Raw genomic sequence first — 17,976 nt, 5'->3', positions numbered from 1 at the left:
AATTCCTCCTTACTTTCAGGTTGCTCCTTTCCTTGATTGATTTCCATCCATTGTTTCTTCTCCTGCCTTCAGGTCCTTTGGAGAATAGATTGCCCGCCCCCCTCTTCTTTGGGGCAGCCCCTCAACTACTGGAAGACAAGATATCATCTCTCCCCTAACTTAGTTGCTCGTTGGGCAAATGTCCTGATGATTGTTACCTACTTGAATGATGAAACATCTTCAAGAAAACAATCAGGCTTAAAACAATTGTACAGTATATAAACAGGGAGCAAACCCCACATTCACTGATGATGTTACCTGGTTGGGTAATGAAATGTCTTCAAGAAAACAGCCAAGCTCAAAAAGGATCAAGGAACCCATAAACCACATCTGTTAGGAAAGGCAGCTGTGCCTAATAGGACAGAAGCCAGCTAGAGGGATTTATTCAATTACTTACCCGTTTATTGATTCAGTTATTAGATTTATACGTCCCACCCAACGTGCTGAACAATTCTAGGTGCTTTTCAATTTGGGGGAAACATAAAAGCAAGGAATTAAATGGAGAATAAAAGGGGATGCAATGCCGTAAACATTTCGAATGGAGAGAAAGAAAGAGAAAAGAACCATCGTTAACAAATAACCAAAATAAGAATTAGAACAGAATTAATTGGGGATAATCCACATTTATCTCAATTGAGATCTTTCAGTCTACCGAAGGTTATAGCTCCAAATGCACATCCCCAAATATAAACCTAGAGTTGTTGTTGTTGTTTTTTTCACTATTTGCACAGTGTGAATGACAAATGGACTTATTCTGGCAAATCAAACATTGTTACCTCTAAATCAGTCATTTCTCTCCATTCTCTCCTAACCCTCCGGCTTTTGTTGCCATGCCTGAACTTAAAAATAAAAAATAAAAAATCGTATTTTCCAAAGGAAAGGATTAAAGTCTGAATCTGAGGATGCAGCTGGAGCAAAACCAGTTTGGGACGCCACCTTAATTTTGGGATTTGACTATTGGAAATGTTTATGATTAGAGATATGCTGTGTATCATTGAATTTCAGATCAAAAGCTTAATGTATTTTATAGTTATAACTCATTTGACGAAAGTTAGAAGTTTCTCTTCTTTCTTTCTTTCTTTCTTTCTTTCTTTCTTTCTTTCTTTCTTTCTTTCTTTCTTTCTTTCTTTCTTTCTTTCTTTCTTTCTTTCTTTCTTTCTACCTTTGTACTTTTCCCTGTATCTTGGGGGCAAAACTCACTTGGCAAATGTCTCACTTAGCAACCTAAAATTGTGGCTCAATTGCCGTCATAAATCAAGAACTACCTATATATTCCTAAACTGTGCAACCTCACCATTTTTGGGGGGGTATCGCTTATAACATCATACATGGAAAACAGCCAAGAGAATTATATTGAGTGATTGGAAAAGTACCATGATCCCAGATATGAAAGAAGAGATCCAAGAAATATGTCACTTACCCATTTTTGAAAAGGCAATTTCTTTAACCACTAATAAAAAAAAAATGACACCATCGTTTCCCTTGGGCACAGATTTCATAATATTTTACGAGAGTAAATAAACTTTGATGCACAGTTTGATACGTTGTTATTACACGATGAAATGAATGTAGGCAGAATTGGGTGGTTTATGTTAATTAAGTTGATTTTTTAAGGAGTTTTTTTTTTCCCTGTTTATTTTTTGGATTGACAGTTTTTCTATTTTTGGTACTGCAATTTCATAATGCATTAGTTAATTTATGGGGATATTATTTATTTTCATCCATTATTTTCTTCTGGATTTTTTTTTAAATTGATTCATTTCAGACATTGGGAGTTGGATGGCACATACATTTAATTAATCACCATCTTCTAACACACTGTTTTCCTCCGTTGACTTGAAGATATATTGGGCTCTTCAACCATCTTAATAACTTTGTCTGCCTTTGGAAGTTAAGGAGGGTCTGTCTTAGTACCTGGCTGGCAGATCTCCACAAAATGTTATGGCATTAAAGTGGAATAGGATTTTTTTTTAAAAATCCCAGAAAGCCATGAGATGGAGGGAGGGAGGGAGGGGGGGAAAGAGATGGCCAGAGAGACAGACAGATGATAGAAGACATGGATGGATGGATGGATGGATGGATGGATGGATGGATGGATGGATAAAAGACATACACGAAGGGATGGATGGATAAAAGACATGAAGGGAGAGAAGTACAGAGGGAGAAAGGGAGAGATAGATGATAGTAGTAATAGATGGAAGCTTATCAAAGGGAGGAGCAACCTAGAATTAGGGGGAAATTTCCTGACAGTTAGAACAATTCATCAATGGAACAGCTTACCTCTAGAAGTTGTAAATGCTCCAACACTGGAGGTTTTTAAGAAAAGTCTGGACAATCATTCGTCTGAAATGCAATAGGTCTCTTTCTTAAGCAGAGGTTGGATTGGAAGACCTCCAATGTTGTTTCCAACCCTTTTATTATTCTATTTTCTAATTCTGTTCTGTTCCATATTGATCATTATTTATTTTCTGGACCCAACTCTATTGTCACCAGGTCCCCATTACAAGGGCTAAGTGAGAACCTAGAGAACATGACAGGGCTGGAAGGATGGGGCTGGATTACTCCATGGGACATCATGGTGGGCTTCCAAAAGGACCTCACCCTCTCCCCGCCTTCTGTCTGTTCCTAGAGAGTGAACTGCGGCTACATTCTCTGCACCGTTCTTCTCTCCGTGGTCATCCTCTTAGCTGTGACCGTCACGGCCGCCATCCTCTTCATGAACCACTACCACACGCCAGTCACTGAATCCCCGCCCGTCATCACCACCAACCCGGACGATGCCAACGCTTTAGTCACCATCGAGAAAGCCGACAGTTCCCGCATCAACATCTTCATCGACCCCAACTGTCCCAACCAAGCCAACAGCTTCGTCCGCTTGGAGAGCCTGCAATCGTCCCTCCTGAGAGTCGTGACGGACCACGACGCGGAGGCCAAGTCATCCAAGGGGCAAGAGAGAGCCTTGATGGTGGGCCTCTCGGACGAGGTCTCCAAGCTGCTCTCTCACGCCGCGCAGCTCCGGACAGACTGTGAAAATCTGAAGAAGGGGCACAGCGCCATCGGGCAGGAGCTGAGCGCCCTCCAGAACGAACAAGGGCGGCTCATACAGGTGAGTCAAAGATGGGACTTTATCGTCAAAGGTGAGGTTCAACTTGAAAGGGTAGTTTTGTGGCATTGTCGGCCGCCGGCCCTTCCAGCAGCCAAATCAGATGAGGAGAAGGCGTGGGAGTCAGGACCAGAATCCAGGTGTACCTGGGAGCTCCGAGGGGGAAGAGGGAATGGAGCTGGCAGAGAGAGAGAGAAAGAAAGAGGCAGAGGCAGAGCCTGGGCTCCATCAGCCCTCAGATGAAGAGTCAACAGCCCCCAGGTCTGGAGGTGGCTGATGAGGAAGAGGAGGAACAGCTGGGTCCAGTGCCTGATGCTTGGATGCACAGAGGAGAGGAGAGCAGTGGAAATCTATGGGCCGGTCCTTGGGACGGAAGAGCCACCACTGCTAACGAAGCCCCACCCTAGTTCTGGGGAATAAAAGGCAGGGGGTGGAGATAAATAGATGTGGCAGACAACTTATTCATCAAATCTGGAATAGCAGCTTTCTTCAAACAATCTCAGTTCCAGCCCAAGATATTTGGGAGAGGTTCCCATTTTATGGCAACTCTTCCAGCCCAGATTCGATACCAGATGCAATTTTAAAGTGCCAATAAATCTTTTACCGAGTCGCTCGTTTTACAAGGGCAATACTCTTATTCTGAATTGCAGATTTTTAAAAATTCAAATGAAATGCAAAGTGCCTACTTTTGCTTCTTGCAATTGTAAGCTCGCTTTTTTTGAGAGCATGGCTGCGGTGTGTACATAATGAGGAGGAGGGGGTGTTTCTTGCTTTCTTTTTTAACTTTTGTGAGGCCGTTTGCAAATCTGGCTTGATGTTGAATCTCAAGTTTTTCTTGCGTGCCAATTTTTCAAAGCTACATCACCTCGTGGCTATTACAGAATTGCACGATCTTGGCTCGCACGGTCTTCTTTGCACTGGAAATTGGGTAATTTTTGAAAACAGCAGGCACAAGACCCAACAGGGCAGCCGAGATGGTTTTTCTCTCTCTCTCTCTCTCTCTTTCTGATATATAACCAAGCTTTGTTTCCCACAACAATTTCTTTTCTCCTTAACTGCACGCAACATTTTCTTTAGAAATGGGAGGCGAAGTCTAGGAGAGAAAGATAAAAGAAATATGGGCCTCAGCGGTCTTTCAAAGATGCAAAATTTGCGGCTGGAGAAATGGGTTGGGTGATGGCTTCAAATTTCTCTCCGAAATAGAGAGAGAGAAAAAAATACATCCAGATTCCCCAATGACTTTGCTTGTCAAAGGTCGCAAAAGGGGAACCAGTGGCCAAGCCTCTGAATTTTGATCTCGTGACCACGGGGGAGGCTGCAACCATCATAAGTGTGGAAAAACAGCCACAAATCACTTTTTTTTGAATCGTCACTAAATGAATGGTTATAAGCCAATGGCTGCCTGTATATATGACAGTTACACCTGTCTCTGGGCATCTACAACTTCAATCTGAATTTATTTATTTATTACTTTTTTGTGGGGGCGGGGGGCACAAACGTAAGCCAACATTTGGGCTCAAATGTTAAAAGCAATCTGGAATATTCAGCCACTTAGATTTCCCTTGCAATTGCTCAATATATATTTGGGGAAATTTTCATTGGTCCCTGAAAGACAAAATATAAATATTTTTCACACTTAAAAAGAGTACTGCATCCAGTTTTGTTCAGGCTAAAATGTTCTCCAGCAACTTTCTGACTGCTGCTCTTTTAAAGCTTTTCTGCGCAGAAATCAAAATCATTTATCTTTTTGCAAAAAGAGGCTAGAATCAATGGCAGGGCCTGTATACTATTGGCAAGTGTGATTCACCAAAATTGTGATAAATATCTGGCTGTCGTACTTGACATGTCGAGAGCATCCTGGTTTCCTAGCCGGCAGGGCTGTGGAATAAGAAATATTGCTTGTATTTGATGATTGAACTATAAAAAGCATCTGCTTTAAGAATCAAAAGTTTAATCCAAAGGTCGGATCAATACATCGACCAAATTAAGACATAGATGGAAATGAGCTGTATTTTATTTTATTTTATTTAAGTTGTGGGGAAGAAACCAGCAATTTTTTGAGCGAAGGCGAGACGTTTGAGCTTTCAGATAAACTGGGGAGGAAAAATCAAAATCATTATTTATCATATTTGGATTTTCTTCCCACTGTAATAAAAAGCATGTATGGTCCCCACTTAGGTTGATAAATCCTTTTTTTAAAATTTTGGCCTGGTGAAAGAAATGAATGGCCTTATAATTAGTAAACGGAATTCTCTTGCAAAAATTCATTGCAAGCAGTCCTCAACTTACAAAAGTTCATTTACTGACCGTTCGAAATTGCAGCAGCACTGAAAAAAAGCGACTTATTATCACCGCTTTTCACACTGCTACGGAATCCCTGCGGTCATGTGATCCAAATTCAGATGCTTGGCGACTGACTCGTACTTATGACAGTTGCAGGGACCCCTCCCCCCCTTTGCAACCTCCCAACCAGCCAAGTCAAGGGGGAAAGTCAAATTCCCTTAACAACCGTGCTACTCACTTAACAACCCCAGTGGTTTCCCTTAACGACGCTGGCAAGGAAGGACATAAAATGGGCCAGAAGAAGACACTTAAGCAGCTGTTGCTTGCTCAGCCCCAGACGTTTTGGGCTCCGTTGTGGTCGTAATTCGAGGACTAGGTACAAACACAGGGTCTTTCAAAAAAAAGAAGGAAGAAAAAAGAAGGAAGGGGTAAGTGAAAGGCCGGGAAAGAGAATAAATGTTTGTTTGTTTGTTTCTTTGTTTCTTTGTTTGTTTGTTTGTTTATTTGTTTATTTGTTTATTTGCTAGCTCGATACCCATGCTTCGCTATGAAACTATGTAGTTTTGGGGGAAGAAAATAAGGGGAAAAAATTCTGCCTACCAGCATCCATTGGTATTCTTCTAGCTAGCGTCCGGTCAGTGTGTGAGAGAGTTGAGGGCTGTTTGGAAACTGAAAGAGTATTTGCTGAGTGAGCAAGGAGGAGACAGCAAGGAGCTTGGGCATGGCTTAGCTCAACTGTTCTGTACTAAAGCTGCTTGGTGCTCTGAAACTGAAACTCCTCTCCTCTGCTTGTGTTTTGCATTTGGAAAAGATTTCTTTCCAGGTGGGGAGGGGGAGTAGAACTCCTTAGCATCAGAGCGTAATAATAATAATAATAATAATAATAATAATAATAATAATAATAATAATAATAATAAATACTCTAAATGCTCTGAGGATCATTTGGAACAATCCTTCCTTAGTGAGCACCTAGAAGCCAAGAGGAACATATGGGCCAAATTTCAAGTTTGTAAGCTTTATGGTTCTGGAGATTTTGTGATGATGCATGAGTGGCATTTTGCTTTTATACAGATAGATTTTTTTTTTTTTTTAATGTGCAGCTGCTTTCCGAAAGCCAGACCAACATAGCGAGGCTGGTGAGCTCCGTCAGCGACATCCTGGAGACTCTGCAGAGGGACCGCAGCCTCGCCCGACCACGCATGAAGGCGGACCTTCAACGGATCCCATCCCGGACCACGCGGCCCAAAGGATGCCCGAATGGTGGGTCAAATAATCCCCCTCTTTTCCTTCTTGAGCCCAGCGGTACAGGCCCCGTCCTCGACTTGCCCCAAATGTCCATCGCTAGCCAGACGGTTGCTAAGGGAGTTTTCACCGCCTAGGATCTTTCTTGACACAGTCGTTAAGCGAATCCTTACCGGTGGTGAAGAGAGTCACCTGGTTGTTAAGGGAATCTGGCTTCCCTGTGAAACTCCTCCTCCTCCTCTTCCTCCTTCACTGCCTCCTCCTCCTCTTCTTTCCCTTTTCTCTTCTCCTCCACAAAGCCCACTCCTTTCTAGCACTGATGATGTTCCCTAGTTGGGTCATGAAATGTCTCTAAGAAAACCACCAAGCTCAGAGAGCACCAAGGATCCCACAATCTCCTCTTTCTCCTCCTCTTTCTCCTCCTCCTCCTCCTCTCTCCAAAGACCTCACTCCTTCTAGCATTGATGATGTTCCCTAGTTGGGTCGTGAAACGTCTGCAAGAAAACAAGCAAGATCAGAGAGCACCAAGGACCCCACCATCTCCTCCTCCTCCTCCTCTCTCCAAAGACCTCACTCCTTCTAGCACTGATGATGTTCCCTAGTTGGGTTGTGAAACGTCTGCAAGAGACCCAAGCTCAGAGAGCACCCCATAGTTCCACCCTGAGCTACAAATATTCTCCTCCATCAGAAACACGTCCCTCGTCTTAAAAACAGGCCCATTATTCTCGTTTTCAGAATCCATTTCGCTTGAAATCACATCCGGGCTGACTCTTGGCGTACACCTCAGTGAATGTCTTCTCCTGAAACCTGAGGTGGACAGTCTCCTTTGTGAAGGGAAACCGAACCCTCCCACCTTCCCGTCATTTGCCAAGAGGACCGAAATACATGGGTTTTTTTGTGTGCGTGTGGTTTTGGCAAAGCCAAGGGAAAAATCTCTTTCTGTGTCCTCCTTCAATTCTGAGCCATCCACCTGAAACTTAATGTGTCCCGCAAATTGACCCTTCGAAGTTCATCCTGGATTTAGAAACCAGGAGAAGAAAAGGCAGTTTAAGGAGAAACAATTAGCAGAGAGAAGGGAAAAACCCCCCCCCCAACAAAAAAAACTCTAATCAGGGTATTAATTGACCTTCCTGCCTGCCTCATTCTTCTCAACAGGCTCAAAGCCTCGGGATTGTTTGGATGTCTACGTTGGTGGACAACAGGGGGACGGGGTCTTCTCCATCTTCCCCACCCACTATGCCGAGGGGTTCCAGGTTTACTGCGACATGACCACCGATGGTGGAGGATGGACGGTAAGGGGGGCGTCGCTGCTCTGGGTGGGTCTCTTCATTTCTTCCTCCCTTCTCGGAGCTAAAGCCACTCAAGGTGGGCACCAAACTGAGGAGAAGCAAGGGGGGAGAAGGCTGGGTGGGCTCTCAGAAGGGAATCGGGGAAGGGAGAGGGTTCTTTCTCGAGGGAGGGGCAAGGAAATTTGGGCTTGGTGTCATCTTGGAAAGCAAGTAAAGGGATGGGGGGTTGGGTGCCTCCCTTTACCCTTTTTTCCTTCCTTCCTTCCTTCCTTCCTTCCTTCCTTCCTTCCTTCCTTCCTTCCTTCCTTCCTTCCTTCCCTCCCACCCTCCCTCCCTCCCTCCCTCCCTCCCTTTTTTTCTCCTGCCATCTTTTTCTTTCTTTCTCATTCTTTTTTTCTTTTTCCCTCCTCCATCCTTTCTCTTTCTTTCTTTTTCTTCCTTTCTTCTTTTTCTTCTTCCTTCCTTCCATTCTTTCTTTTCTTTCTTTCTTTCTTTTCTTCCCTTCCTTCTTTCCTTCCTTCCTTCCTTCCTTCCTTCCTTCCTTCCTTCCTTCCTTCCTCCCTTTCTTCCTTCCTTCCTCCCTCCCCTTTCCTTCCTTCCTTCCTTCCTTCCTTCCTTCCTTCCTTCCTTCCTTCCTTCCTTCCTATCTCCCTCCCACTCCCTCCCCCTTTTCCCTTCCTTCTTTCTTTTCTTTCTTCTGCCATTTTTTTTCTTTCTTTTTTCTCTTTCTTCTGCTTCTCCCTTTCTCCCTTCCTCCAAACCCTTTCTTCTTTCCTCCACCCACCCACCCACCCTTCCCTTCCTTCTTCTCCATCCCATTTCTCCTTTCCCTTCCCTTCCCTTCTCCCTTCCTTCTGCCAGACATCCAACCTTTTTGCACCCTTGGGAGAATTAAATCTCCTTTTTTACCCACTTCCCAAAGTCCATCACAATGTTAGAAAAGGAATGGTAATTGCTACCATGACCACATTTGATAATAATTTTTTGGGGGGTGGGGTAGGGAGTAGCGTTCCTAAAAAGAAAACAACAAGGATTGGCTTCATCATGTGGGTGTAAAATAAACTAATTTCCAGAGAACAGCAGATGGGAAATAAATCTATACAAGTGTAAATGTGAAAGATTGCAATAATGTCAACTTTATTATTAATAGACGTGGCTGCATGGACCATTTGCAGTCTAGAGAAAGTGGTTGTTTGATATGCCAGCAGAGTTAGATGCTTGGTGGGTACAGTTGAATTGATACACTATAATCAGCATAATGAGTCTCAGTTTGTTTTAGCTTAGAATGTTAAGTGCTTTCTAAAGAACAGTTTAGATCCGAAGTTTGCAAACTTGGCAACTTTTAAGATATGTGGACTTCAACTCCCAGAATTCCCTTGCTGGCTGAGGAATTCTGGGAGCAGGTCCACACATCGTAAAGTTGTCAAGCTTGATGAGAATAATAATAATTTAATAATTTAATAATAATTTAATAAGAATAATAATAAATAAGGTTTAAATGCTGTCTCAGCCCCAGAGTTTGCTGCTAACCTTCTCAGTTGGCTTCCTTTGTTTGATCCCAGCCTGAGCAAGACTTAAAGTCAAGAAACAAAATACAGATTAGTTTCTTATGCCCTGTTGGACTGTCTGGATTTAGAGCTGGATGAAGGGGTTAGAAGTCAATTGATGTCTCTTTGGTTACATCCATCCCATCAACCTTTTGACTTGCTGGATTCTGAGTCAGCTGGATGTCACTATTTCATTTTTTTTCCTGGAAAGAAATCTCACCCTAAAGTTGTTGGTTGGAATTTGAGGATCATAAAACCAACTTCCTTCCTTCCTTCCTTCCTTCCTTCCTTCCTTCCTTCCTTCCTTCCTTCCTTCCTTCCTTCCTTCCTTCCTTCCTTTCTCTTACATCTTCACACTACACTCTCCTTCCTTCCTCCCTTCCTCTTCCTCTATCAGCAGCAGTTAAAGCTATCTTTCACAAACGATTCCTCCTTATTAATGTTGTGTAAATCTAAGAGGCTCCTGCTTGTTTAGTTATTTGAATGGGAAAATATTGGCCGGGGGGTGGAGGACGACTTCGAACTAGAGTAACAAGCTTTGTTTTGAAAATAACAGATGCTATTACTATTTTCCGCAATCTTGCCAAGGAAACCCTGCCTGGTTCTTCTCTATGCAGTTTTCGTGAGCCAAAACTGACTTGAAAAAAACTGATTGCGTTTTTCTCTGTTCTTTTTTTTGGGGTGGTGGGAAAAAAAGTCAACAGTTGCAGAGTTGTACAGTACTTATTCTTTGGGATCCCCATGAATTTCCCACCACTTTTGTTTAAATAAATCTACTTAAAGAGAAAAAAAAAAAGAAGAAGAAGTCACAAATGTATACAGGTGTAAATTACCGGCTTTCCAGTTCTTTTACCTCTATTTTTTCTTTTTTTTACAAAAAAGTGTGATCCGAAGGCAGTTTTGAGACACACATACCTGCCTCTAGTTACCTGGTCATGTCACTTCGCCAAAATTCCTTTCTACCCACACTTTTAATTTCTTTTCCCCTTCACACAATTATACTTAAATGAAAATTGGGTTGTGCGAAGGGAGGGATTGATTTTAAAAACACACGACCATTTTTCCTCGGCAGCATCCCAACACCGTCCTAATTTGTTAATTAATCTTTTCTGACAAGTTTGTGGGCATGAATGTAGCCTTCGTACGGCCTTTGGAAAGGGAAACGTTTTCTCCTGAGCTGCCACCCACCCACCTTCCCACCCTTGGGAGCAGCTCGGTTTTTATAAAGAAAGTGGAAATAAATTATATGATGGATGTATCAATACTTTATGCATGCGGCTAAATAAATCTTGCAGCTTTTCCTACTGGTTCGCGTTTCAATTTACCTCGGGAAGTTTTATTTTTTCCAGTGGGTAACAGAATTCTTCGAGTTTTTGAAGTTCTTCAGACATGGTGTTGTCTGAAGTAGGGAATAATCTCTCTGAACTTGCTTGTGTTCTTGCAGACATTTCATTACCCAGCTAGGTAACATCATCAGTACTAGAAGGGAGTGGGGTGTGTGGAGAGGAGGAGAAGGAGGAAGAGATGATTGTGGAGTCCTTGGTGCTTTCTGAACTTGCTTGCAGACATTTCATTACCCAAACTTGATAACTTCAGCACTGCTGGTGATTTTATCTACTTTGGGTAGTGAAACATCTGCAGGTAAACTACTCAGAGAGCACCAAGGAGCCCTCATTTCAACCGTGAGCTGCAAATATTCTCCTTTATACATAGAACATAGAACAATAGGGTTGGAAGGGATCTTGGAAGTCTTCTAGTCCAACCTTCTGTTCAAGGATTCCAGACAAATGTCTGCCCAACCGCTTCTTGAGAATGTCCATCGATGGAGCATCTGCAACTTCTGGAGGCACCCGTTCCACTGATTAATTGTTCTGTCAGGAAATTTCTAGGTTGGATCTCTCTTTGATAAGCTTCCATCTGTATTACTTCTATCCGTTCTCTCCATCTCTCCATCCACCCATCTGTCCTTCTTGACTTGCCAGTCAAACGCCGGAGAAATCAGGAGATGCAGGCAGTTCAAATGAGTATAAGGACTTACTGTAAGATTAAGCGCTCTACAAGAATCTGACCAACTAACGGTCAAGAGAAATGAGCGGGAGATAAGAAGGGTGTTCAAAATGGACTAGACTTTGATCTCTTGCGGGTGTGGATGGACCCAGGACTTATGATGCTTTTGACCCCTCCTTCGGGCTCAGCCTGGTCATTTCCTACACTGCCCCCAGGTCCTTGGGAAAATAGGTTGACCCTCCTCTCTGTGTCAGCCCCTCAAATGTTGGAAGACTGCTTTCATGTCACCCCTAGTCCTTCTCTTCATTAGATTAGACATACCTCTCACCAATCATCAAGGGAGACTCCCTCTGGCTTTGTTATTTTTTTCCTTCCATGGTGGGGAACTTTTACACAAAAAGGACCATTTTCCCTCCAGCTCTGTTCTAGACAATTCTCCTCTTGATTACAAATATTGATCAAGAGCAAAACCCCCACCAGGACAATCTGTTCTGAAGTCCAAATCCTAGCTTGTTAGTCACAGGCAGAACAGAGAAATATGGAACCTCATTCATTTCATTTCCCCTGCAGCCATGGTTATTGTTATTATTATTATTTTTTCAATCAACACATTGGCTACGTGGTGCAGCAACCAAAGCCTCCGGGTACAAATTTGCAGCAGATTGTCAAATTAAATCATTTACACCCTTTGCTTGACATTTCCCTGCAAATTGGCCAATGAGTAGGGTTGCAGAAACACCACTTCGGCCCTTCGGTTTGTGGATGATTCACGTATTATCCAGAGCCACAGAAAAAAAAGGGGGGGGAAATAGAGCAAACCAGGTTAAATGGGGCCAGACAACACTCAGGAAGGGATTACGATAAAAAAATGATTAATCTGTGCAAAACGTCGATGGCAGGATAAGGAACTCTAGCAGAATAATCTTGTTCCTGATGACAGCCTTTCCAGGTAGACCAAGCAGGAAACATGACAGATATGCTAATTCAACTTTATTCTAAAGCGACATTAATAGAATTTTACATGTCTGAAAGGACCAATCTCCCACCATTTCTACTACAGCCTGAGAAATTAGAGAGGGGACATTTTGAGTCTCTGTCTCCACCCATTATAATGCTGAGTGTTTATCTGTTCTCTAATCAGCATTTCCTTCTCCCAGCTCTCATTACAAATTTTTGAAAGACACCATTTCTCTTTTCTTTTTTTTTTCTTTTTTTAAATCCCTACCCCACAATATGAGCTGCCCGAAGCAGATGTGGATATAAACAGGCTGTGTGTTTCTTCCAACTTTACCTCATCCCTTTCAGCAAATTCTGAAAGTCTTTTGGGAATTGTGAGTTGGGTTAAATGGCTCCTATAAATTCTCTCGCATGAGGTCACTGAATTTCTCCAACTCAAAGAGACCCTGCAGTCAGCAAGCTCATAATAAGCCGCCAGCTTGCTTTCTTGAATTCATAAGTGGACCAATATAGCAATAGCCCTTAGACTTATATACTGCTTCACAGTGCTTTACAGCCCTCTCTAAGCGGTTTACAGAGTCAGCCTATCGCCCCCAACAATCTGGGTCCTCATTTGACCCACCTTGGAAGGAAGGATGGAAGGCTGAGTCAACCTTGAGCCTGGTGAGATTCGAACTGCCAAATTGCAGGCAGTCAGCAGTCAACAGAAGTGGCCTGCAGTACTGTGCTCTAACCACTGTACCACCATGGCTCATATTACTCTATCCTGCACTGGGGAGGCCACATTTGAAAGACTCCAACCTGTTCTGGTCACCACGATACAAAAAAGATGCGAGAAAGAGTGCAGAGAAGAGCAACCAAGATGATTAAGAGACCAGAAGGGCAAAATTCCTATGAAGAACAGTTAAAGGTTCTAGGTGCACTTAACTTAACAAAGAGAAGAATGACTGGATAACAAAAAATCTGTTAAGGTGGCCTTTCAATGTATTTATTTATGTCTATCCCACCTTTATTATTTTTATATAATTAATAAAGTTAAAGTTAAGGGTGATGAACGTATCCAACACACCCTCCTATTTTCCCCACCAAAACCCACCCTTTGAGGTGGATTGGACTGAGGGAGAGTGACTGGCCCAAAGACACCAAGGTGGCTTTCATAGCTAAGGTGGGACTAGAACTCCCAGTCTCCTGGCGATTCACCCAAAGTCTGGGTTTTCATGACCAAGACAGGACTACAACTCTCTGTCTCCTGTTTATTGGCCCAAAGTCACCCATTTGTCTTTTATGACCAAGGCTGGACTAGAATTCACCGTTTCCTGATGATGGACCCAAAGTCACCCAAATAGATTTCATACCTCAGGTAGGACTAGAACTCACAACCTTCCCGATTCTACTTTGATGCCTTAACCTCTTGCAAGTCTGAAAAAACAAAGCGCCCACCTTCTCTTTTTACTGCCTGATAGGTTAGGCAGTAGTTAGAAGTCCTTTCTAACTTTTCTTACCCAATCCTCATTATTCATCTGTCAGCTCCCTCCAACTTTTATGCCTTAGGCAGCATCTCTTCCCCTTCTCACCCACGGTCTTTCTCACGTTCCATCTCTCTTTAATCTCACCTTAATAACATTATCCCATTTTTTCAGGCGCGGCTGCTGCAAAGAGAGAAAATTTATCAGTTCTACGCCTCTGATCAGAGCTGTATGCCAAAAGCCCCTTTGAAATTATTCAGGGCAAGTACACAGGATTCAAGGTCAACAAAAGCCACGGGTACGGGCCTCAAAGGCACGTTTCCAAACCTAAGCAGAGAACCGTAATTTTTATCAGGCCAAAGAGGGAGCGATTGTATTCCCTGCATTAATTAGTTTAAATAAATCACATTTTGGTTACATTTTATGCTCAGTCCCCTTCTGTTCCACCAGCCCTGTCTCGCTTTTACCGTATGGTCTCCAGCCAGTGTAGGGCTTAACTTCAATTTTTTTTTTTTTTTTTAAAAGGTCTTTTTGTTTGTGAGGAAAACAAAATGATGGTGAGAATTTATTTCGTTTTTCTAAAGGGAAAAGAGACTCTTCAAGATCAGAGGCTCAACATTGGTGAAACAAATGAGCCAGCTTCCCTGTGTTTTCTTCAAATGATCGGTTCGATTTTAAGTTCACCTTACTGTTTCATTTTACGGGGAAATGCCAGTCACCTATAACTAAATTTCAGAGAAAATGTAAGAAGCAGCATTTTAATTTTTTTCTGCCCCAGGAGGGGAAACCACTCAAACCTTTCTACAAATTGATGCCTTATATGAATCATCTGGATTTGGTCAAAGCTTAAGGGAAATTTTTCTGGGCTTCTGTTGTGAGACAAATATGGTTTATTTTTCCCCTTGAGAAAAAAATATATATGGGACAATCGTAGGCTTTTCAGCAAGCACTGAGAAAGTGACCTTCTCAAGAGAAGTAGAAAATGAGACTTAATTTCCAGAGACCCCAGGAATGAGTTGAGACATCAAAAGTCTATGGAGATTCTCAGTTTCCATCCGTTGCTTCTTGTCCTGCCTTCTGGGGCTTTGATTAGATTAACAGAGTTGGAAGGGACCCTGTAGGTCATCTAGTCCAACCCCCGCCAAAGAAGACCCTACACTATGTCTGACAGACGGGCAGTACAGTCTCTTCTTTTCCAGCAATGGAGCTCCCACAACTTCCGAAGGCAACTTTTGTTCCATGGGTTGATTATTCTCACTGTCAGAAAGTTTCTACTTATTTCCAGATTGAATCTCTCTTTGTTCAGTTTCCATCCATTTGTTCCTCGTCTGGCCTTCAGGTGCTTTAGAAAATAGCTTGACCCCACTTCTCCTCTCTGTGGCAGCCATCTTCCTTGTGGCAGCCCCTCAGATTTTGCAGCACTGTTATTATGCCTTCCCTGGTCCTTCTTTAGATATTGGAAGAGTGCTTCTCAAGTCATTCCTAGTAATCATATCAAGGAGTGTTTCTCCTTGAGATAAACCTTGAGAAGAAAGCTGGCGGGTCCATCTTGGCAACTTGAAGCTCTCCAAGAGTCATCTCCATCTTGCTTTGAGAGCGTATTTAACCCACATTTCTTTTTGCAAATATCCATCTCCTTGTTTCCATCCCTACATCTGAATTGTCAGTCGATGAGTTGCTTGCTTTTTCCTTGATGACTGCTTCCCTTGGCAGAATGCTATCCAGATGTCACAGTGAGAATCCTCAAATAATTCATCACTGGGCCCACAAACACCCTTCAAATGCCTTTGCGTTACTTCTCATCTTTGTTGTGAAAGGCACAAATGCTTTACTCATCTTATCACCAAGGACAATCACAGCAGCCTTGCTAATTAGCATTTCAAATAATCACGATTATTTTCTGATCCTTAGAATGCGCTGACATCTTAGCACGATCAGCCAATATTCTATTAGCAGGATGGAAACTGCCTTTCCCTCTGTCTGGTTGCTAAGAGTCAGTCATGATTTGATGGTACTTAATTCACCTATCGATATGGAAACAGGCTCAACCTAACAATGTCTTGTTGACTAGATTTGCAACTACACTTAACCATGTTTAGCCGTGAAAGCCGAACAGTTGCCTTCAAAAATGTGGCTAGCTTTAATCTTGGCTACTCATCTTTCTGCCTTTGAATCTTAACAGAATAACAGAGTTGGAAGGGACCTTGGAGGTCTTCTAGTCCAACCCCTTGCTCAAGCAGGAGACCTGATAACATGTCAGACAAAATGACTGTCCATCTCTTCTTAAAAACCTCCAGTGTTGAAGCACCCAGAACTTCTGGAAGCAAGTTGTTCCACTGGTTAGTTGTTCTAATTGTCAGCGTCTGAATTTTGACCACGTGACCACGGGGATGATGCCAACAGTTGTAAGTGTGAAAAGAGGTTATAAGTCACTTGACATTGTAACTTTGGATGGTCTCTTAAAAAAAAATACGGTTGAAAGACAAGGACGACCTGTAAGGTAATTTCAAAACTGTTGCTTTGAAATGAAGATTTAGCTCGCGTCCAAACTTTTTAACTCAACCAAAGAAGGAGAAAAGATAGAAGAAACACTTTTAAAAAGGACTATACAACATCGTTCCCGCAGTCAAAGCTATGCCACTTCTATATCTTCTATATTGTATTTTGTTTTTTGTTTTTTCCTGGACATTCGATCTGGGTTTCTAAGCTGAAATCTTCAGGGAAAGGCTAACAGATCTGATACACAGAAAATTGATTATCGTTTCACTTCCCACAATTGAGTTATTTTACCAGGAATAGCATTTTTTTCTTTTTTTTTGCCTTGTCAGCATCTCAGACCTGGGCTAAATTTTCGCCCTCTTGGGATTTAACAAATAGATCAGTTATAAATGAATACTTGATCTAAGATAATTGCTTAAGCTCTTTTGTTTTACCTTTACCACCAAGACCTGCTAAATTTTACCTGCTTTTGAAACCATGGTTCTTTAAAAAAAAAAAAAACCTTTAACAAACCTACAGACTAATGCTGGTTCATTTTCTGAAACTGGAAGGAAGTTCTCTTCAGTTTTCTTAAACTTCAGTTGTGTGAGCTGACATTTCTTGCATAATTGGGCAAATAAAACCACTGCCTTAGAGATACAAGCACAAATCTCGATGCTTTAGCTTTTAGCAGATTTACTGACTGGCACTAGCAGAGAATAACACTTATTTTCACACTCCCACTGGCTGTTAAAAGGCCATTCCTGAATAGCAAAGAGTTGCAAGCTTTCAGATGGGCGGACTTCAACTCCCAGAATTCTCCAATCAGCAGGCTTTAAGATGGATGGGCTTCGATCCCCCAGAATTCCCCAGCCAACCTGCTGTCTTAAAGTTTCTTAAAATTCCCAAAATGCCATCCAGAAATTGTGGGTGCTCCATCACTGGAGGTTTTCAAAAAGAAACTGGACAATCGTTTATCTGAAGTTGTATAGGGTCTCCTACTTGAGCAGGGGGGTTGGGCTAGAAGATCTCTGAGGTCCCCTCCAACTCTATTATTCTCTGTTCTAAAATATCAGAATGCTCCAATTTTTGCAAGAAGTTTAGAATCCTATTGCTGTCGGGAGAAAACTCAGTAATTGAGAGGAGTTCCCTCATGTGGAATTTTTCAGGAAATGAGACAGGTAAAATGTTGTCCCCCTTGTGCCTGGGCTCATTGTTGTCTAATTTTAGACAAATAAAAAATAAAATCTCTGCTGCAAAAGGGACAACGATGCTCTTCAGCATGCAATCCGGTGCCCACTGTGTTCCTGGGTTGTGCTCTCCTTTTTCGCCCTTTCAAGTTTTTCCCAGCTATTTTTTTTTTTAATTAGACCTTTCTTAATTGTTACCCAGCGATGCTTTATTTTTAAAAAAATTATTATTATTATTGTTTGGCAGCTCAGTTGGGTCTCCTTGATTCATTCCTAAAAGGAATTCTACTGTGCCCAATAATGCAAAAAAAAAAAATTAATAATAATAATAGTAATAATAATAATAATGCAGCAAAATTTCACAAACTGACTACT

General features: G+C 42.2%; 1 protein-coding gene across 1 annotated transcript in view; it reads left to right on the top strand.

The window, feature by feature from the left end:
- FIBCD1 (fibrinogen C domain containing 1) overlaps positions 1–17,976 on the top strand; it is a 41,155-nt gene that overhangs the window by 15,555 nt on the left and 7,624 nt on the right. The window contains exons 2-4 of the mRNA XM_087944302.1: positions 2,669–3,145; positions 6,526–6,685; positions 7,823–7,959. Of these exons, the coding sequence (XP_087800428.1) occupies positions 2,669–3,145; positions 6,526–6,685; positions 7,823–7,959 (774 nt within the window). The remainder of the gene's footprint in view (positions 1–2,668; positions 3,146–6,525; positions 6,686–7,822; positions 7,960–17,976) is intronic.

The sequence above is a fragment of the Notechis scutatus genome, chromosome 15, assembly GCF_049901735.1.
Source record: "Notechis scutatus isolate UNSWTSFEM ecotype Mainland chromosome 15, rNotScu1.2, whole genome shotgun sequence".
NCBI lineage: Eukaryota > Metazoa > Chordata > Lepidosauria > Squamata > Elapidae > Notechis > Notechis scutatus.
Note: the sequence above shows the minus strand (reverse complement) of the source record. Positions and strands in the feature narration are given on the sequence as shown.